Here is an 18,350-nt window from a genome sequence, read left to right as displayed (position 1 = left end):
ATGGCACAACTATACTGTCCCGCACAGTAGGATTAGTAAAGCTTTGGACAATTTTAAACAATTCTTTGGCCGAGTTGTTAGTGTTTTGATTTGGTTAGAGAAATATTCCCTCATATTAGAGGCCTTTAGTCACTGGATCATAGGATTTTCACCAGGTAAGTTCCAATTTCTTGCAAAGGCTTTTCTCTGTTCTTAATTCTGTGGAGAACCAGGGGACTGAGGGTTTCCTTCTTGAATGAGCTACCAGTCTAAGTGGGGCGACCCTGTCTAAAGCGGAGGTAAGTTAGCGATTAAAGCTGGATACATCACTGTCTGGATCACCCGTCAGCTGAGGGAGAGTGTCTTTGAGTGACGGTCTAATGGCTTCTAAGGTGACCCTCTTCCAGTTTCTCCTCCTGTCAGGAATTGACCAGGAGTCCGGCATACAGATGCCTCCACTTTTAAATTGGGATTTGTAGAAAAGATAAGGTCAAGCATGTGGTCTACCATATGCGTAGGTGTGGATATCAATTACTTGAGATTCAGACCCTCAAGCGTTTCTACCAGCAATGATCCCTGTGAGTATTTTTCGTCATCCACATGTACGTTGAAATCACCTAACACAATAAAATTGGCGTACTTCAGAGAATTGAGCGATGATGTCGCAGAGCTCTAACAGGTGGCAGGGTGAACTGTCAGGAGATCTATATACTAACATCCCAGCTGTCGAAGAGGAGGGTGAGAATATGACACAAAAGGACAATGTGCTCCATTCTCCTAGTGGAGATCTCCCAACCATCCATAAGGATAACAGCCACACCCACTCCTATCTTGTTGCCATCCTGTATGGCACACGTAATCCAAAAGCTGTTGGGTACCACCAGCATCAAGTCGAGGTTAGTGCCCTCCCTCAGCCAGGTTTCTGTTAGAAACATCAAATCCGAGGAGTTTGACTCCAGGGAGAGCCAAATGTCCTCAGTATGTTTGGGTAGAGTTAATTAGACAGGCCCTGATATTGGTGCTAATGGCCAAGGGGGACACCGACGGGGGCGTTTGGACGATCATGCTGCCACTCACCCCACCTCCGTTAGCCATCAGCTTAAAGAGGCATGTGCTGCAGCAGAACTCAGAGGTGCCCTTCCCCAAGTCTAACTTGGCCTTATCCAAACAGGCCGCTTTGTCCATGTTAAGAAGCTGATCTCTTGACCAGGCAATACGGGTCAGATTCAAAATTCGAAAAGGATGGCTGGCGCTGGAGGCAGATGGGCACAGACAGAATTGACTTTGGCGCTCCGGCTACCGGGTCGGAAGCACACCGGTTAATCTGAAATTTGCCGATTGTCCTGCCAGTTAAAACAATTTGTTTGAGTTATTTCTTGAAACCCCAATACATCTGCAATGCAGGGCTGATTTCTTAGTAGGTGAGACATCCGATGTACCTTTCCTGCAACCACCACCTTACCAATTGGGTCTTTAAATGGAATATGATCATTTGAAATTGGAAATTCTGCTCAATGCTTGTGAATACTATTTCAGATTAATGTTGCAAAGGTGGGTGTTTATTGCTGGTCCGAAGGTCTTTTTATATTTATTGATTTAGAACTTTTGTAAAGTGCTTCATTAAGACTTTGGGATTACATCAAAGTCTTAGCTATTATGAGCATGTATTTGATTAGATGGCGGGGAAACAGTAAACCCATATCAGTTCACTGTTGTCATATTGGCATCTTTGTCCATTTGACATTTGAGAGCATTGCATGACCTAAGGATTCCAACACGTGACGCGCACAATGAAACAGTCAATCTGCACCATAGCAGAATTTAGGGCACCATATATGCCAGAGCCGCTGTTAGAATTGGGGATCTCTAGTTGGCACAGGTAGGTACTTGTGACAAATAGGGACCCTCTCTTCTAGTCAGGATAATGGGATTACACTCCTAAAATAACCCCTGCTCAGCCCCTTGGTAGCTTGGCACGAGCAGCAAGGCTTTATCTCAGAGGCGTTGTAAGTTATGCATTTGTGACCACATACAGTAACCCAGTGACAACACTACAAATGGACACCACACAAGGTTTTATATCAAAAATAAGTATATTTTTTATAGAGTTACCACAAGACCAATAAACGACTACAAAAATCCACAGTACTATTAGATTTCAAGAGTTCTTGTAAAAAGGTTCAAATCAAGGTTCGGTGCGAGTCGGTAGCCTGGTCCGGCTACAGCGTTGTTGAAAATAACACAGAGCCTAGTAAATTTTGCGGACCGCGTCGGTACGGGCCCACTCAAATGTCGACAGACTCAATCGCAGTACCTTTTACTTGAGGCGGCCGGTACTGGTGTGCGAGCCGGTTCCGGGGTTCGTCGCGGTGCAGAAAGGAAGCGTTGCAGAACCCGTTGTCCCTCGATGCAGTGCACGCAGCGGCCTGTTGACAGAGTCGGTGGATACAAGACTTGCGTTGCAGGGCGAGACGGTGCTTCGTTGCTGTGCTTGCAGCTTGCGGGTGCGGCGACGGAGCCGGAGTTCGGGAGCTGGCGTTGATCAGTCCGGACAGCGGTGCGAGTCGGGCGTGCGTCGCGAAGTGTTCGAGGCTGTGCCCAACTCCAGTGCCGTCACAGGACTCTGAGTCAGCAACAGGGACCTCTACGGTCAGACCAGTACGAGTCGGTATAGCGAGGCGTTGCACATCGTGGTGTCCACCAGTCGTGGTGCAGGCTACGGCTCGGTGACTGCATCAGGGCGAAGTCGGTGAGCGCAGAGCTTGCGTTGTTCGAGGCGGACGTTGCTTGATGCAGTGCCTACAGGAGAGAGTGTCGGTCACAGCTCCCTACCTCTGTAGCCACTGTTTCCAGCAGCAATTCACAAAGGCTGGTGAAGTCCACTGGTCCTAGGACTTCGGTCAGGGGGCAAGCTCCCTTCCAAACCCTTGGAAATCTTTGCACAAGTTGAAAGAAAAGTCCACAAAGTTCTTTCTCCTCTCTTTGGCAGTCAGGCAACCACTGCAAGCCAATCCCCCAAGCAGCACATTAGCTTGGGAATAGTCTCTCGTCAGTTTCTTCAGGTTCCTTCTCCTCAGCAGAGGTTTCGTCTTGTAAGTCCAGAGGTGATCTAATTTCATGGGATCAGGGTCCCAATACTTATACCCCAAAATCCTTTGTTCTCTGAGGGGAGAGGGGCCTGTGCTCAGTTCAAGCCAGTTCTGAAGCACTCTGTTTACCAGACTTCTCCTCTCCTTTCACAGTGCAGGGCAAAGACATCAGACGCACCACAGGAGGTGGAGCCAGCATTGCCCTATTCAAGTCCCAGGTGCAACTCCTCCCTACCATCTAGATGCATATCTCCCTATCTTCCTATGCCCCAGCCTGTCTCTTAGAATCCCCCAGTGCTGTCACTAACAAAACCAGACGAAGGAATACACAACCTCGCAGAGGCAGGCTCAAATGGTTAGGCAAGCAAATACATACGTTCTAAAAGTGGTATTTGCGAACACCGAATATTACAATAAACGTCACTAAAAGATGTATTTTATTATTCTCAGTCCAGGCATACTAAACTCGAATTTCTACCATGTTCTCTGAGTCTGTTAGGATTATAAACATGTAATAATCTAGCAGCCCATTCTGGTTTATGGAGAACAGGTAGCCTTGCAATAGTGAAAAACGAAAATGGCTGTAATTCACTATTAGGACATGCCACGCACATTAGTGCTTGTCCTACCTTATACTTACAATGCACCCTGCTCGTGGGCCTACCATAGAGGTAATTAATATGAAGTCAAGGGAAGGTTTAGGGACTGGCAAGTGGGTGCTCTTGCTCAGTCAGCATGAGAGTACTAGACTGCACGCAGGCTCTGCAATGGCAGACCTTAGACATGTTTTACAAGGCCACTTCTGTGGGTGACACAACCAGTACTGCAAGCCCACTAGCAGTATTTGGAATTGCACGCCCTGAGCACAATCAGTGGACTGTACTAGGGTCTGACAAGTAAACCGAACATCCAATCATGGAACCACTAATCAATACATCAATTTACAGTAGGGAGCACTCTCACTGTGGCACTGGACAGAAGTGGCACAGTGCCCAAAGCATCTAACACCAGCAAAAACAGATGAGGCAACAGCAAAAATGGAAGGGAGACCCACGCCAATGGTGCCAGGTCTAACAGCCGCGATATCAAATTTTTTGGGAATGTAGTAAACAACCCGGTGTTTCATAGAAATAGCACGGGTCCACCTACCCATTTTTAGGGCTCGCCTGCTGTGCGCATGAGCACAGCTGGCGAAGCTCTATAGGGGCTTAAACAACGTTTACCAAGCACGATTCCACTGGCGATTTCTTCGAGTGCATGTGCTTTTTTAGGTCATTGCGCAAGCGCAAGCCCTAAAAAGCGCGTGCACAATGCCACCAGCCGCCTGCCTGCCTGCCTGCCTCGCATTACCACATCAAAGGCAGCTTCTCAGCATGCGCTCGTCCCCTAATTATTCACGGCCGGCCGGCCGTACTTTCAGTTTCACGGCCGCCGGCCGTGTCTCCTTTTATGCATCTACTTTGGTTTGTTTGCATTTCTCTTCTCGTGTTTCCCTTTGCTCCCCCTTTTCATCTGTAGATAACCTGCACACCTTTTTTTTTTTTACCTTATTTTGCGAATAATTATATGTTAATCCAAACTTTTTTACAATCGGTGCAGCACTTTCTATGGCCACGGCGTCTACACGCCAGTACTGGCGTTTCATTTTTGATGGCGGCAGCGGAAATACTGAAGGGAAAAGATAACGGGATTACCAGCTGTTCCTAAGGCTTTTATTTATTTACTTGTTTAATTGATTTGCTTCTATGCTTGCACTACTTGCTCTTCAAGCAGAGTTGTTTTCTTTTGGGCTAAGAACTCCTTGGGACTGCATGTGATTTTTAGCTGTCTCCTTTGTCCAACCCTGCACTCCGTGTTGCGTTTTCTATCACCCGTGCGCTCCCCCCACCCTCTTCTGGGTATGCTTGCACCTGTGCATTTCCCCCTTTGCTTTCTCATTGTGTGCTTCTCCTCCAACCACTTCATGTTTCTTTCTCACCCATTGCTTTTCCTCTTCACCCCATCCTCTGTGTTGCTTGCTCCCAACCCATGCCTTCATACTCTCTTGGCTATTGCCACTCATCTAAACCCATGCACTCTATTTTGTACCCGTCTTCTGCATTATTTCCCTTCCAACAAACCCTCTGTGTTGCTCCCCTATCCTCACTTCGGAAAAACGCTTTTGTGCTACTCAAATATTTCTTTTAATTTACCGATTCAAATCTGTAAAAAAATATATATATATTACTGGCATCAACAACACCTTTATATTTTACTTTTATTTTGGGCCTTGCTGCACTGCATAGTGGATGCTGTACAGTTGGCTAAAAACCATTGACAAAGGCAAGCGGTCCCAAAGGAGAGACCCATTGCCTTTGCCAGAGCTTGCATATGGGTTCAGTATGCTGCTTGTGGTTGTGGCGGAGTTCCATGGCGGACTGTTGATGGAAGATTGTGGCGGTAGATGCAGTATGGTAGCTGTATGTTTCCTGTTATGGCCACTCTGGACATGTAACCTACTTGGGTATATTCAGTGTTTTGCGGTTAGTTCAGCCGGAAGTAGTATCTTTGCTCGGCAGTCATCGGAAGTGGGGCTGCATATGGGTATAGTTTTTGAGTAGGGATTCGTCCGTCTTCTTTACATAACCAAAACCAGCACGTCATTATAGTCGTTGTATGCTCTGTATTGCTTTCTTGCATACACAGATGAGTCAGTACTGTTAACAGATAATGGATCCTGTTTACTAACCTTACAGCTTAGCATCCTCGGCGCTGCTGGCTGAACTTCAGATGCCTCCATTGTGTTCTCATTGGACACATGCTCGCTTATACCTTTCTTTAGAGTGGAGTCAATTAACGGCGTTAAATGATTGTTTAATGCTCTTGCTAGTAAGTGCTTGGACGAAGTCCTAGGAAGTACCCCCTTAGAGGATAGGGAAACTCTAGTAATTGAAGAACAGACCAGTGTTCTTGGAAAGATTCTTTGTGCAAACAAATATTAACTAAAAATAAACTGCAACTACCTTCCTATAGCAGTAACTCAAAGTGTTTTAGTAAAAGTGAGCTCCTCGGGTCTAGTACTTATATCTTCGTCACTTGCATAGTTGGAAGTGTATTTCCTGAAGCTCTGTGCATCTCCCTATCACACCAGGCACTGGTACATTCATGAACTGGAGGAAAAACTGTTCCACACGCCATGAAGCACCCCATGTGGTTTCTCTGTAATCTGTTATTCTTGGATACACATCTCATGTGCATTAATTGTCCACATTTTTAACAAAAAAGTTTGCGATTTTTGTTTGAAATACTTTGTGATTTTTAGGTGTAATTACATTTTTGTCAAAAGATTATCCCAGCTCATTTCAATCTATTGCTTATTTAGTCAGTTTTGTGGGCAGTCTTTATATAAAGTTCACAACAGGTGCCCTCACCTGCTGAAATAACTCGCTTGCCTAAATAAGGAACATCTCATTGAAACATAACAATGAACCCTCATGGCCTTAAAAAGGGTCCCCGGGTAACCTGTGCCTTTATCCTGCCTGATGTTTTGGGGACAAAAAATGATGAATTGCTGCTCGAGGACGGCTGTTGAGAAGCCAAATATAGCTCCAAAGAAGAGAGATTAATGGTTCAGGAGTTGCACTATAAAATAGAAACGCACATTAAACCAGTTCGGCGTTACAGTCTAGGAAGAAAAGTTGGCACAGTGTTTGCAGTGCTTGATGTATCGAACATGCGTAGTTGGTCCCATTTTTCTTGGTTATACCTATGGTTATATATATATATATATTCGATGATTTAGCTGCCCATTCACGCATGTCATTTTGGACTTAACTCGCGCTCTATTTTAATCCGCCTACAAGTGCATATGCTGCCTGAGGAGTTTGTATAACTGTGAGGTTTGACTTCCCGAAACAACTGTAAACCTTTTTTCAAGTCGGTAGTAATTCAGTAGGTCTAACTCAGAGAAAGAAAATATATTTCAACAAAATGTCGCCCACTTCCCAGTAGAGGCACAATCTTGAGCTGTTTTTGCCACTTAGACTGCAGTGCCTACGCCACTGGTTTTAAAAAGAGGGGATACCAATTGAAACATTTTTAGGCTCTGACTGGGTGTTTTTGACATCCAATTTAACATTTTATCGATCGCGGAAGGATGACAGGTGAGCTGGCCCTGCATAATTCCAAGCTGTGAGCTTTCCATGCACAGTTCCACAATGGATCATTCGCTGGTGGTTTGCACCTCATATATTTGATGGCATATGGGTTTTAGGCAAATGTTGAACTGCTGTGGGTAAAATCCCAGTGGATTCCAGTTGCACCCTGGAAGTGTCTCCTGGTTTCTCTTGGTGTCTACGTTCATTGCACTAAATGTTGCTGTCAATATTCGTGTACTATATAAACCATTCACCTGGGACAATACTATTGCAACAACTATATATGTATCCTTGCTTAAATAATTTGTCAACCTTAATGAACCGTACCAATGATTGATTGTGGTCAAATTGCAATTAATAATTATTATTTATGTATAATTATGTATCTTGACATCGCATATATGTTGACTGATATTTTAATCTACCGACCTCAGAAGGGTGAAAGTCAGAGCCAGCCTTGCCAAGTTTCAAACTCATGACTTGGAGATCACTGAATGTTTCATCAGTAAATATTAAACTCAGCTATCCTGAAGGCCTTTACATAGGGGCATTAAGTCAGCAGCAGGAACAGTGTGGAAACAGTGTTGCAACAGCCCAGTATACTTCCTGTTACTTCTGCGGGTTTTAGACTACGAGTAGACGAGCAATGTCAGGGGTACCAAAAACCAAACATCGGATGTATTTAATTTTTATAGTGCAAATATAGCCCAGGGTACTTAAAGTGCTTTGCATGAGCACCAGATTATATTAAATTTCTGTTTTAAAGCGCAGGGAGATGAAGTAATTTGCCTAGAATCACCGGTTGTTGAGCTAAAGCCCGGAATGGAACCTGGTTGTTCAAGTCCAAAGTCAGCAGCTCTGGCCATTAGGCCAAATTCTACTTCAGAACTAGCTTTGTGATTTACAATGTGTGGGTGTATGCAGATAGATTCCTTCCTGCCCTCTCTACCGAACTCCTGCAATACGCTAACGAGACACTAGAATAACTGTACCCTTAAATTCACAGAAAATGACAATGTTCAGTGGAGGAATCCCAGAAGACAGGGAAAGCTACGTATCCCTTTAACCTTTAAAGGCTCGGATTGGTTTCTATTCGTGGAGCTGCTCTTCACACGTATACCTCCTGATGCAGGCGTGTCGACATCACAACTCAACTGCAGTAATGTAACACAATAGTGCAGAGATTGTGTTTTCTCGTGACAGGGGTGCCACAACCAGAAAGCGGTAATGAAATTAAATGCAGTTTCTAATACAGCTACCAACAGACTTCCATGCACTATAAACCTTAAAATACCTGTGCGCATTTTAGCAGTGAAAAAAATATCACTCAGCACCTCCACAGCATCATTCTGGAACACCACAGCACCACTCAGGGCCTCCACAGCACCACTCAGGGCCTCCACAGCACCACTCAGGGCCTCCACAGCACCACTCAGGGCCTCCACAGCACCACTCAGGGCCTCCACAGCACCACTCAGGGCCTCCACAGCACCACTCAGGGCCTCCACAGCACCACTCAGGGCCTCCACAGCACCACTCAGGGCCTCCACAGCACCACTCAGGGCCTCCACAGCACCACTCAGGGCCTCCACAGCATCACTCAGGGCCTCCACAGCATCACTCAGGGCCTCCACAGCATCACTCACGGCCTCCACAGCATCACTCACGGCCACCACGACATCACTATGCGTTACCACAGCATCACTGAACGCCACAGCATCTTCACTTCGCGCCATCACAGCATCAATCTGTGCAACCATTCAACAACAACTGGTTCAAATATGTTCTCTCAATGTTTCAAGCTTTATTACAAATGTCACAAAAAGATGTTAATATTTCACTTCTGTTCTTGGATTTTCGTCACAATAAAATACACTGAACATAATCTTCACAAAAGTTATTTACAAAAGTTTAAGCTATTGCCATTATAAATTACAATCACTTTTATTTAAGTATTAATTATTTATAAAAATTAAAAGCCATTGTTATTTGTAATATCAATACATCTAAGTCACGTAAATACAAAACATGTTGCATTACAAATGCTATAGGTGTCCCATTTGAAAAAGTTAAAAGTATTGGCATTGTAAATGACAAAGCTATTAATTTTGCTATTTTCAAGACCAACACATAAAAAAAATTGTCATTTACAAAACCAATAGCTCCAACTTTTCTAATGCGAGACCTATTGCATTTCCAATGCTTGTTGCAAGTACTACCTTCTGTTTGTTTTAGAATTAAAAATAAAATAAGGATGCTGTTTGTTTTAGAATTAAAAATAAAATAAGGATGCTGTAAAAATTATCTACAAAATCAAATTGAATCGAAACCATAAAATAGTAGATGCATCAAAGTTGTCACCACTTCTTTTTTTACGTTTATATAGGCAGTCTTTTTAGCATTCGTTACCTCATGCACTCTTCATGCTTTGCGGTATAAGTCGCATCGCTTACTCACTGAAATTATTTATTTGTTTTTGCACGTCCCTTCTACGTGGTCACTATGCTCCTGAAGATGTTAACAGTGTGCACTATTCTAAGTAGATATGGGTAATTCTTCCAACGGATTATGCTGAGTGCTATATTTTCCTTTCTTGATAGTAGTGTTTGTTAACCTAATATTTCATTTTTTCCACCTTTTAACCACTTTGTGGTTATTGATATATTTGCACTTTTGTCGTATTTTTGTTTAGAATTGGTCTTACTTAATTTGATTGACCCCACCCTATGGGGAAGCAAGTGGGGTAAGGGGAAATTGAGTTCCCGAAGTAGCAAGGCTTTGCATGCATAATAGTGTGTGTATTATTTTCGCTTGCAGAGGGTGCCGAGAACTGGCTGGGTGTACAGAAATGTGGAAAATCCCGAGAGCGTGTCCGATCACATGTACAGGATGGCGATTATGGCTTTGCTAACAGAGGATAAGCAACTTAATAAAGACAGGTAAAGTCTATTCTTTGTATTTTATCGTAAAACCAAATCACTACCAGGATAGCTTGATAACATTGCATTGGAAACAAGCATTGGCAAAGGTAGTGATCGGGAAGTGTCGAAGGAAAAATACATGAAACACATAACTGATAAAATAAAAGCTGTTTGGAAATAAGCAACCACAAAAAGCTAAAGGCATAAAATAATGTTCCTTCACTGAAACCTGGATTTGTTTTCCTTCAAAAGAACAAAAAGCTATTTATTTGTCTCCTTTAATGGATGGAATCACAATGTAGACAGCGTTCTCAGTTTTGGAAGTATTACAGTATCACAGATATTCAAAAAGAAGGGCAGTAGGCCACACTCCTACAAATGGCATCAGTGCTAACAGTCCATCTGTTTGCTGTCTAAAGGCAGTGCCTTGCAAGTGTCTTGGATTTGCTAAGATAAGCGAAGAGACTAGTTTCAGATTTCTCCTAGAGGCAATTTGTAGTCTAGCCACAAAGATGTGACTGGCAAGTTCATCTGAATATAGCATGGTGTATAGCATTATTTTCTCTCAAGTTGAAAAGAAGCTGTGTTAGGTGCAACTGTAAGAGGAAGAAAGTAGCTGGTTACATCTGGCTTTTTATGCTTATATAAATGTTACCTTTGGCTGCTCATAACAGTTATCCATATTCAATGATTCATACAGAATTTCCTTGTAAAACTAATACTTGGGTTGCATCCACAACCTTATACACAACTTTCGTTGTTTGTGGCAGTGTGACCTACGATTAGCAAGACAGCAAATTATTTCCTGATTCTTGTTTATGTTATCTTACCATATGTAATTTCTAGGACAGATGTGACTGATTCATTGTATCTCAGCAGCTACCATATACAGTCCCTCTCCTGGCCGCTTTTATCAAGGTGGACTTTAAAAAAACAAATATTGTGAATTGTTTCCTCTTACAGACTCCTCCCCCCTGAGTTTTGTGTCATTTTGTGGAGCACCTATGCCACTTAACTTGTTGCAAACTAACCAGATGCATGTTCTAAATCCATTCCTCATATACTTTGGGACAGATGCCTGTGACAGGCCTCTCTCTACCTCCTTATTGCATGCTCTTAGGCTGCATTTTTAGTCTTATCAAAGTTCAACCTATGTTCACAGTCTTAAATCCTGTCCCCCTCCCTCTCAATTCACTATCTTACTCCGAGTTGTTTCCTCATTTTTCATCTACTGGCAAACTTTTAACCATGGCACGTTTATCTGCATAATTTGGCTAACATTAGCATGCTAAATATGTTTTAACCAAGTGGTATGGATTATTTTAACTTCATACTTCCCAGGTGTCAGTTAAACGTATTTTTGGATTGCAACGTCGTCTTTTCCATCCTTTGGAACTCCTATTCTGCATGTGCATTGTTTGCATGTCATGCTTGCACTGCAGGTTTGGTGGATTGTGGATTGCGTTTCCTAGTTTGCATACATTCATATCTAACTATAAGTAATACTGGATGTAAAATGTAGGGCAAATCTTGTAAAAAGATTAATAAAGAAAGGCCCAGACCACCCTACACTTTCAGGACTTTTTTGGCCAACATGTTCCCCACAATTCATATCATCATTTAAAGACCTCTGTGATTTGATGCACCTTAATGCTGTAATAGTTGGGCAAGTAAGAGGGAGGAGAGCCAGTTCTTGTTTAGCACACTTTCTCCCATAATGTTGCGGTGAAAGTGTTGATAGATTGCCACCACATTGTGACTTTGACAACTCCTATTATACAATACTCCTGACCAGATCTGGCACAGTAAAACAAGTGAGGGGTATTTTGCTAAGGAACATTGCTTGAATGTTTGTGGTGTAATCCGGGAATGCATTAAGAAGTAGTCTTGTGGTAGGCGCTGGTTTCTAGTTTCAATTTGGTGTCCTTTCCATTTCCAATGTTATCTGGTAAGTATGTTGGTAATTTCAATCAAGGTATATGATTTGTGCATGTATTTGGTCTGCGATATTAAACCTCGTCTCACAGTTTGCTGACAGTCTGCAAACATATTTAAACAAACCAGGTGCGTCCCTCCTGCTCTTGCAGTTAAGTTCCCTTGCATCAGAAATCTGTTGCAGAATGAAGCATCTGAAGGTGCTTGTAATGTGGGTTCCTCTACCATCGAGTCAGTGGAAAGGCTTCAGATAAGCAAAGTTTCCCAAGTACAATTTACCATCTGACCCTATGAAAACCATCAACATTATTTTACGTGCCGTACCCCAATCTATAATCTTTCCATTCTTTCTATTAGACCTCCTATTTTATTTCGATTTCTTCTGACCGCTTTTCCAAAGTTGAATGTATTTTCCTTTTGTATATGCTATTGCCAGAAGAAATCTCCTCTTGTTTTGGAGTAAGAAAATGGGCAACTACCTCATGCAAGTGTTGAAATTTAGTCATGTTTTATGTAATGTACCAACATTTAAGGTGGCTGGGTTAGAATCTGCAAGGAACTTGTCTCTTGAAATTGTGGGAAAGGCAGGCCAAAAGAAAGGTTCGTGTACTGTTAGTTCCAGTTTGCAGACCACAGATCCCTCCATGTGAACTGGCTGGATTCTGAAGGTTATAGTGAACCTTCATTCTAGTAGCCCTAAAAGATAGAGAATTCAAGGTTGTGAAGGTAAGTGTTTTGCCCCACAGCTCCTCTTGAAAGGGACGCCTCTCCCCCTGGACGCCAGGGAAGCAGTGACATAGGCTGACTCACATAAGCTGTGTTTGACAGAATCAGAGGAGCATCTAAAAAAATGTACTCTTTATTACAGGCTCAGCCTGGTCTTACCAATTTTGGTTCTCTGCTCTTCTTGCTCTCTTTGAGAACCAAGTCCTCATATTTCCACTGCATTTATGCTATATTCCACAGATGTGAAGCAAGATATTTCTTCCCCTGCCTCAGTTGCTGAACTGGAACTGGAAGCCCTGCTGTATGAACCGCCTTTGAGCCAAATAGGATGCCCTGTTTAGCGAGGTTAAATTTAGTGTTTGGGGGTGGCCTGGAGTTTGTCATTGAGCACAAGTGACAAGCATCTATGCACTTACTTGTGCAGTAGACCTTCACATCTTTCACATCCTAGTTGTGGAACATGGTCAATCTGGTTGAACATCTTGGAATTTCCTGGATACTTGTGTGGCTTACGGAAAACCTAGTAATTATCTGTGTCTACCAAGTGGCCTCATGTAACACCATGTTCGATGGCCTGTTCTTACAAGTGACAGCAGTGAAATCACAATATAATCTGCTTAGTTCCAATAGCGATAATAAAACCACTTTGAAATCGGTACCCTCCTAGCACCTGCTCAGTCTAGATTCATTCTGCAAATGGTAACTCATCAAAACTGCGTCTATAAGAATAATTGTTGATCAAGTTGAAACTTGCCTCCTCTTCCTTTCTATAGATTTTGGCAGTCAGTGATAGAATTCAACAAGAAAGGCTTGTAGACATCTTGAAAATATGTATGGCCATATAAATGACTGATTGCTTACCCCATTCCTAACCAACCATGTGCCAGGATTCCTCCTCCAACCATGATTTGGTTTACCTTTGGCATCCCCTCGGTTCAATCCTTTTACCCGCTCTGTCTAACATGTATATTGGAGCCCTTGAGAATCTTGATTTAAAAATCTGCTAAAGCTTCATCTCTATTGAAGATGAATACAAATTAAGAAAACTCTATAAAATCTTCATAAATGGACATCAGCAAGCTTTCTGATCCTCCAACCTAGAAAGATATGTTTATCTTACCATTTAAATAACACAAATCCTAATTTAGCATGGCTCTCAGTGCTCCATATCGATGACTTGACTCTAAATCTGTCGTCCAAGCTAAAATCTTTGAGCTATTGGATTGATCTACAGCTATCCAGAAGCTTGCATATTTAACACTTCTTAAGTTTTAAAACCTCACTCTAATCTCTAAACAAAAATAATCCTTAAACCTGCAAAGCAAGTTTTAGCGAGCTCTTGTATATACCATAGATATGCCATACCCAATCAGTCTTCAAAAAGCATTCTTCCCCCTCATTTGCTATACTGCATTCGGTAGGAAGACAGATGGCAAATTAAGTAAAATATTGATTTTACAGTGTCCCAGTGCTGAAAGATCTACATTTGCTTCTGATAGAAACCGGAATTTACAAACTGAATTCGATCATGGTCAAGGTGTTCGATCACCAACACCCCTTCTAGCCTACCTCTTCTTTGAAATTCTTATGAGGTAAGAAAATCCTCAGTAGTAAATACAATTTGAGGTTTGCGAAAATAAATTGTAATTCTCACCTGGCTGCATCGTGGTCAGTTAAATGGAGTGTCTATCTGAATGTGGAAATCTAATCATTAAGTCCTATGGTTCCAAAAAGTTCCTCGTTGGTTTAAGAGCAGACTGAAATCATACTTGTTCTACTGCTATTTTTACAAATATTTTTTACTCTTCTTCTATACTTTCCCATCCATTTGCTTTTCCCTAAAAAAACTCTTGTCAACTTTATACATTGTACCTTAATTATCCTTAGAAACTATAGTTCGGCCTTATGTTTCTATTCTGTGAAACCCCTCCTTCCTATTTTTATGTAAATAATTCTACTATTGTACTGTAAGATACTCTAATAATGACCAGTGGGTAGAGCAGCACTATATAATAGCTCCAAAATAAAGTTGTTTTTATGGTGTTTACAGATGGCCTTTTGCATGGAAGTTTGCCTGGCCGATCATTAAATATCAGACCCTTTGGCCATTCACGTAAAACACTGGATTTCACAGTAATTCCAAAGTTCTATGCACACACTTCTTATTTATACTACTTCCACTTTCGATTTTAATTTTAAAAGGAACATATTTTTCTGAATGTTCCACCGCTTCAAGATACTACTTAAGAGAAGTCTGTTAAAGTTACTTTTGTATATCAATTCAACTAAGTATATGAGGATTTATTCACATCTGTTAATCACTTAAGGGGATAAGCTCCAAGCTGTACAGCTGACATTTCTTGGCAAGCAGGCACAGTTTCCTGCATCACTTTGTGTTAAAATGACATCGCTTACACACAGTAGCTGTGTTCATTTCACAGAGTCTAGCATCTTAATATTTCCCAAGGCATGTCCACTGCATTAAAACTATGTTTAGCTAGCAAGCGGTCAACTATATGCGCTGTCTAAGTATTTTAAACTAATGAATCTCATGGAGAACTCTCACTAGAAGAACAAATGTCAAAAAATGTCAGAAACTCTCATCAAACATGCTTGCCTGAAAATTGATTTCAGGTCTTGTCACCTTTACAAAGGTATTTCTCCAATGGTAATGGGGGAGATGTTTAGGTAAAAGGAACAAAGCCTTATCATAGCATTTCCTGTACTCTTGACCTCTAGGCTTTTTTAGTATCCCCCACTTTCTTCTCCTATCTCCAGTCGACATATGACTATGTCTGGTTTCTAACCAATACCAACTCTAAGGACCTGTAATTAATCTGAGGAGGGCAAACAAAGTTATGAGCAGTAGTAGTGGACTGCGCAGGTGGTTGTATAATGGTGCAACACATGCCTGAACAACGCATTCCTGTACCATGCAGTGTCTATCATGACCGCGTCTTTACCACGCATGCATTTACCATGCAATTTCAGGGTAAAAAGATGATGGGTAAAGGAGCATGCGGTACAAAGATCATACCCCTGCCCTGTAAACTGTCCTTTTTCTCCTTGCCCTGCCTCTTAAAATTAAACCCACACCCAAAAAACGACCCTGACCCCTGCCCCCCTGCCCTGAGCCCTAAAAAATTTCCCTACTTCATGAAGTACCCCGACTCAGCCTCCCACCCGCCCTGAGGCCTACAACTGTCCACTGCCCTGAGCCGCTAAAACGATCCCTTAAATCCCTAAACTACCCGATCCTGACCTTTAAACTATCCCTTCTCCCCCTGCCCTGAGCCCTAAAAATTGAGCCCATGCCACAAAATCTACCCTGACTCCAGCCCCCCTGCTCTGAGCCCTAAAAACGATCCCTACATCCCTAAACTCCCGACCCTGCTCCCTGCCCTGTAAACGATCCCATTTTCCTCCCCCGCGTCTTAGCCCTAAAAACTGCCCCTCCCTAAAACAAACCCCAACCCTCTCCTTAGTCCTCAAACCTACCCCTACCCTGAAAAACTACCCCCTCCACTCCCCCAAGACCAAGTCCCAACCACACTTACCTCACTGTGTCCTCTCTCAATTCCTGATAGTCCTTCCTCTACCTGTCTTCCTCTTCCTGTCTTCCCCTTCCTGTGCCTCCGCTTGGCAACTAGACACCGCATTGCCTTAACCACGCATATGCGTGGTTAAGGCAAGCGCGGTATGGCTTGCCGGGAAACGGCAAGCGTGGCTCAGCCCGCATTGTTAAGGCCGTTTCCTGCGCTTGTGCAGTGGCAAATTAATATTTAAGTTTTCTAGGTAATAGCATCCTGAACATTTGTCAGTCTTGTCAAAAGATGGTTTCACTGCACAAAGAATGTGTGAACCTGAAACACTGAACCAGGCATAAAGATAATGCTTACTTCAGCTATATCTCCTACACTGAAAAATGTATGTATCCCACCAGGATTACCATATGAAACATAAAGAGTAAAGCTTGTGGATGGTCACATCTATGCCCTTAAGATTTATTTATCTCCCAAAAAATCAAGTAGGGAATATTTGCTATCTAGCCACATTCCCACTATCTCAATGGATCATGTTGTTATGTAGTGTAATAGAGGTGTAGTTGATGTAACTATTTGAAATGTCTATGTGATTAATTGTAATTGTCTGAGTAAGGATAGTTTGAAATATCACTTCCATGTTTTGTGTACTTGATCCTTAGGTCAACGTAAATGAGACCCATACGTGTATTCTGTTGGATCAAATTAAAGAAAGAAGAGCAAACTCATTGTGTGATGCATTAGGTTAAGAGTTTGCCATATGAGAACTCCACAACTGGTTCTCTAAGTGACAAGCAATAGGAAGGTATTTTAAGGTGTAATGCAATTTATAAAATTGTTCCATTTATCTTCTCGATAGATGTATCCGGTTGGCTTTGGTCCACGACATGGCAGAGTGCATAGTTGGTGACATAGCACCTTCAGATAATATCTGCAAGGAAGAAAAACACAGGCGTGAGGAGGTTGGTATTGAAAAAAAAGAACCAGATGGTTGCCCCGCTGTATATTTTCCATATGTGTACTGATCATCATGAAACCACATTATTAATAAAAAAAAACCTTCACCCTAGAGGCAGAATTTTTTCAGTGAGAAACTGATGCCTTCATCTGCCTCTGGTCCCTTTATTGCTATGTACCACTCTATTAGTACATACATGGTGGTAATCATGAACTGTAACATTGGGACACTGCTATCCAGTACCCAGTGTATGTTTTCTGACCACTAAAACATTTTAAAATTGGCTTAACATCTGATTGTCACATTTAAATTTCCTATAGGGCCATAGTATGTGGTTCAGAAATACGCCTGTGGCATGTTAAGTTAAATGCCACTTGTGGACGGCGGCATCTATTCTATCATCCACTACAGTGGCAGTAAAAACATAGCTTCAGGCCTGCAATGTGTAGCCTGACAGCTGTTGCACAGACCTGTCAACATCCCCTTTTTTACCGGTAGGAAAACCTGATTTTAAATATTAAATGTCATCCTAAACATATGAGGTAGGATGCATAATATTTAAAAGGGAGGCGTGTGAAATTGGAAATGGCATGTTCCCCAAGTGACTAGGCTCAAAACCAGGTTTCCTACTTGAATTTGAAAATTAAAAGAAATGACAATTTAGAAGAATCCGTTTAAGCTCGTTAGTTGCTCTGGTCATAGATTATTGGCGCCTGTAATTAATACCGGCGTTTTGGCGTGGCAGAAAAAGGGGGGTCCGAGTAGCCTCTCTCGAGCGAGAGAATCTATGACCAGAGCAACTAACGAGCTTAAACGGATTCTTCTAAATTGTCATTTCTTTTAATTTTCAAATTCAAGTAGGACCCTCGTCTCAATTTAAAGCGACTGAGCGCTACTTGGATCACACCATTGAGAGATCCTAATCAATTTAAACCAATATTCTCTCCGGAAAAGCCACAACCAATTCAGTTGTATTATCAGAAAACCCATCCTTGCCTGATAAATGCATCGGCAAGTTTCAGGAGGCTCAACAGTCCTGATGATGATCTAAAGCTATATAGATC

The 18,350-nt window shown here is 42.3% G+C and overlaps 1 protein-coding gene across 1 annotated transcript in view; it reads left to right on the top strand.

The window, feature by feature from the left end:
• Window positions 1–18,350, top strand: part of HDDC2 (HD domain containing 2) — a 108,281-nt gene that overhangs the window by 17,116 nt on the left and 72,815 nt on the right. Inside the window, exons 2-3 of the mRNA XM_086926983.1 lie at window positions 10,022–10,143; window positions 17,188–17,290. Of these exons, the coding sequence (XP_086783109.1) occupies window positions 10,022–10,143; window positions 17,188–17,290 (225 nt within the window). The remainder of the gene's footprint in view (window positions 1–10,021; window positions 10,144–17,187; window positions 17,291–18,350) is intronic.

This window comes from Lissotriton vulgaris, chromosome 6 (assembly GCF_964263255.1).
Source record: "Lissotriton vulgaris chromosome 6, aLisVul1.2, whole genome shotgun sequence".
Classification (NCBI taxonomy): Eukaryota; Metazoa; Chordata; class Amphibia; order Caudata; family Salamandridae; genus Lissotriton; species Lissotriton vulgaris.
Note: the sequence above shows the minus strand (reverse complement) of the source record. Positions and strands in the feature narration are given on the sequence as shown.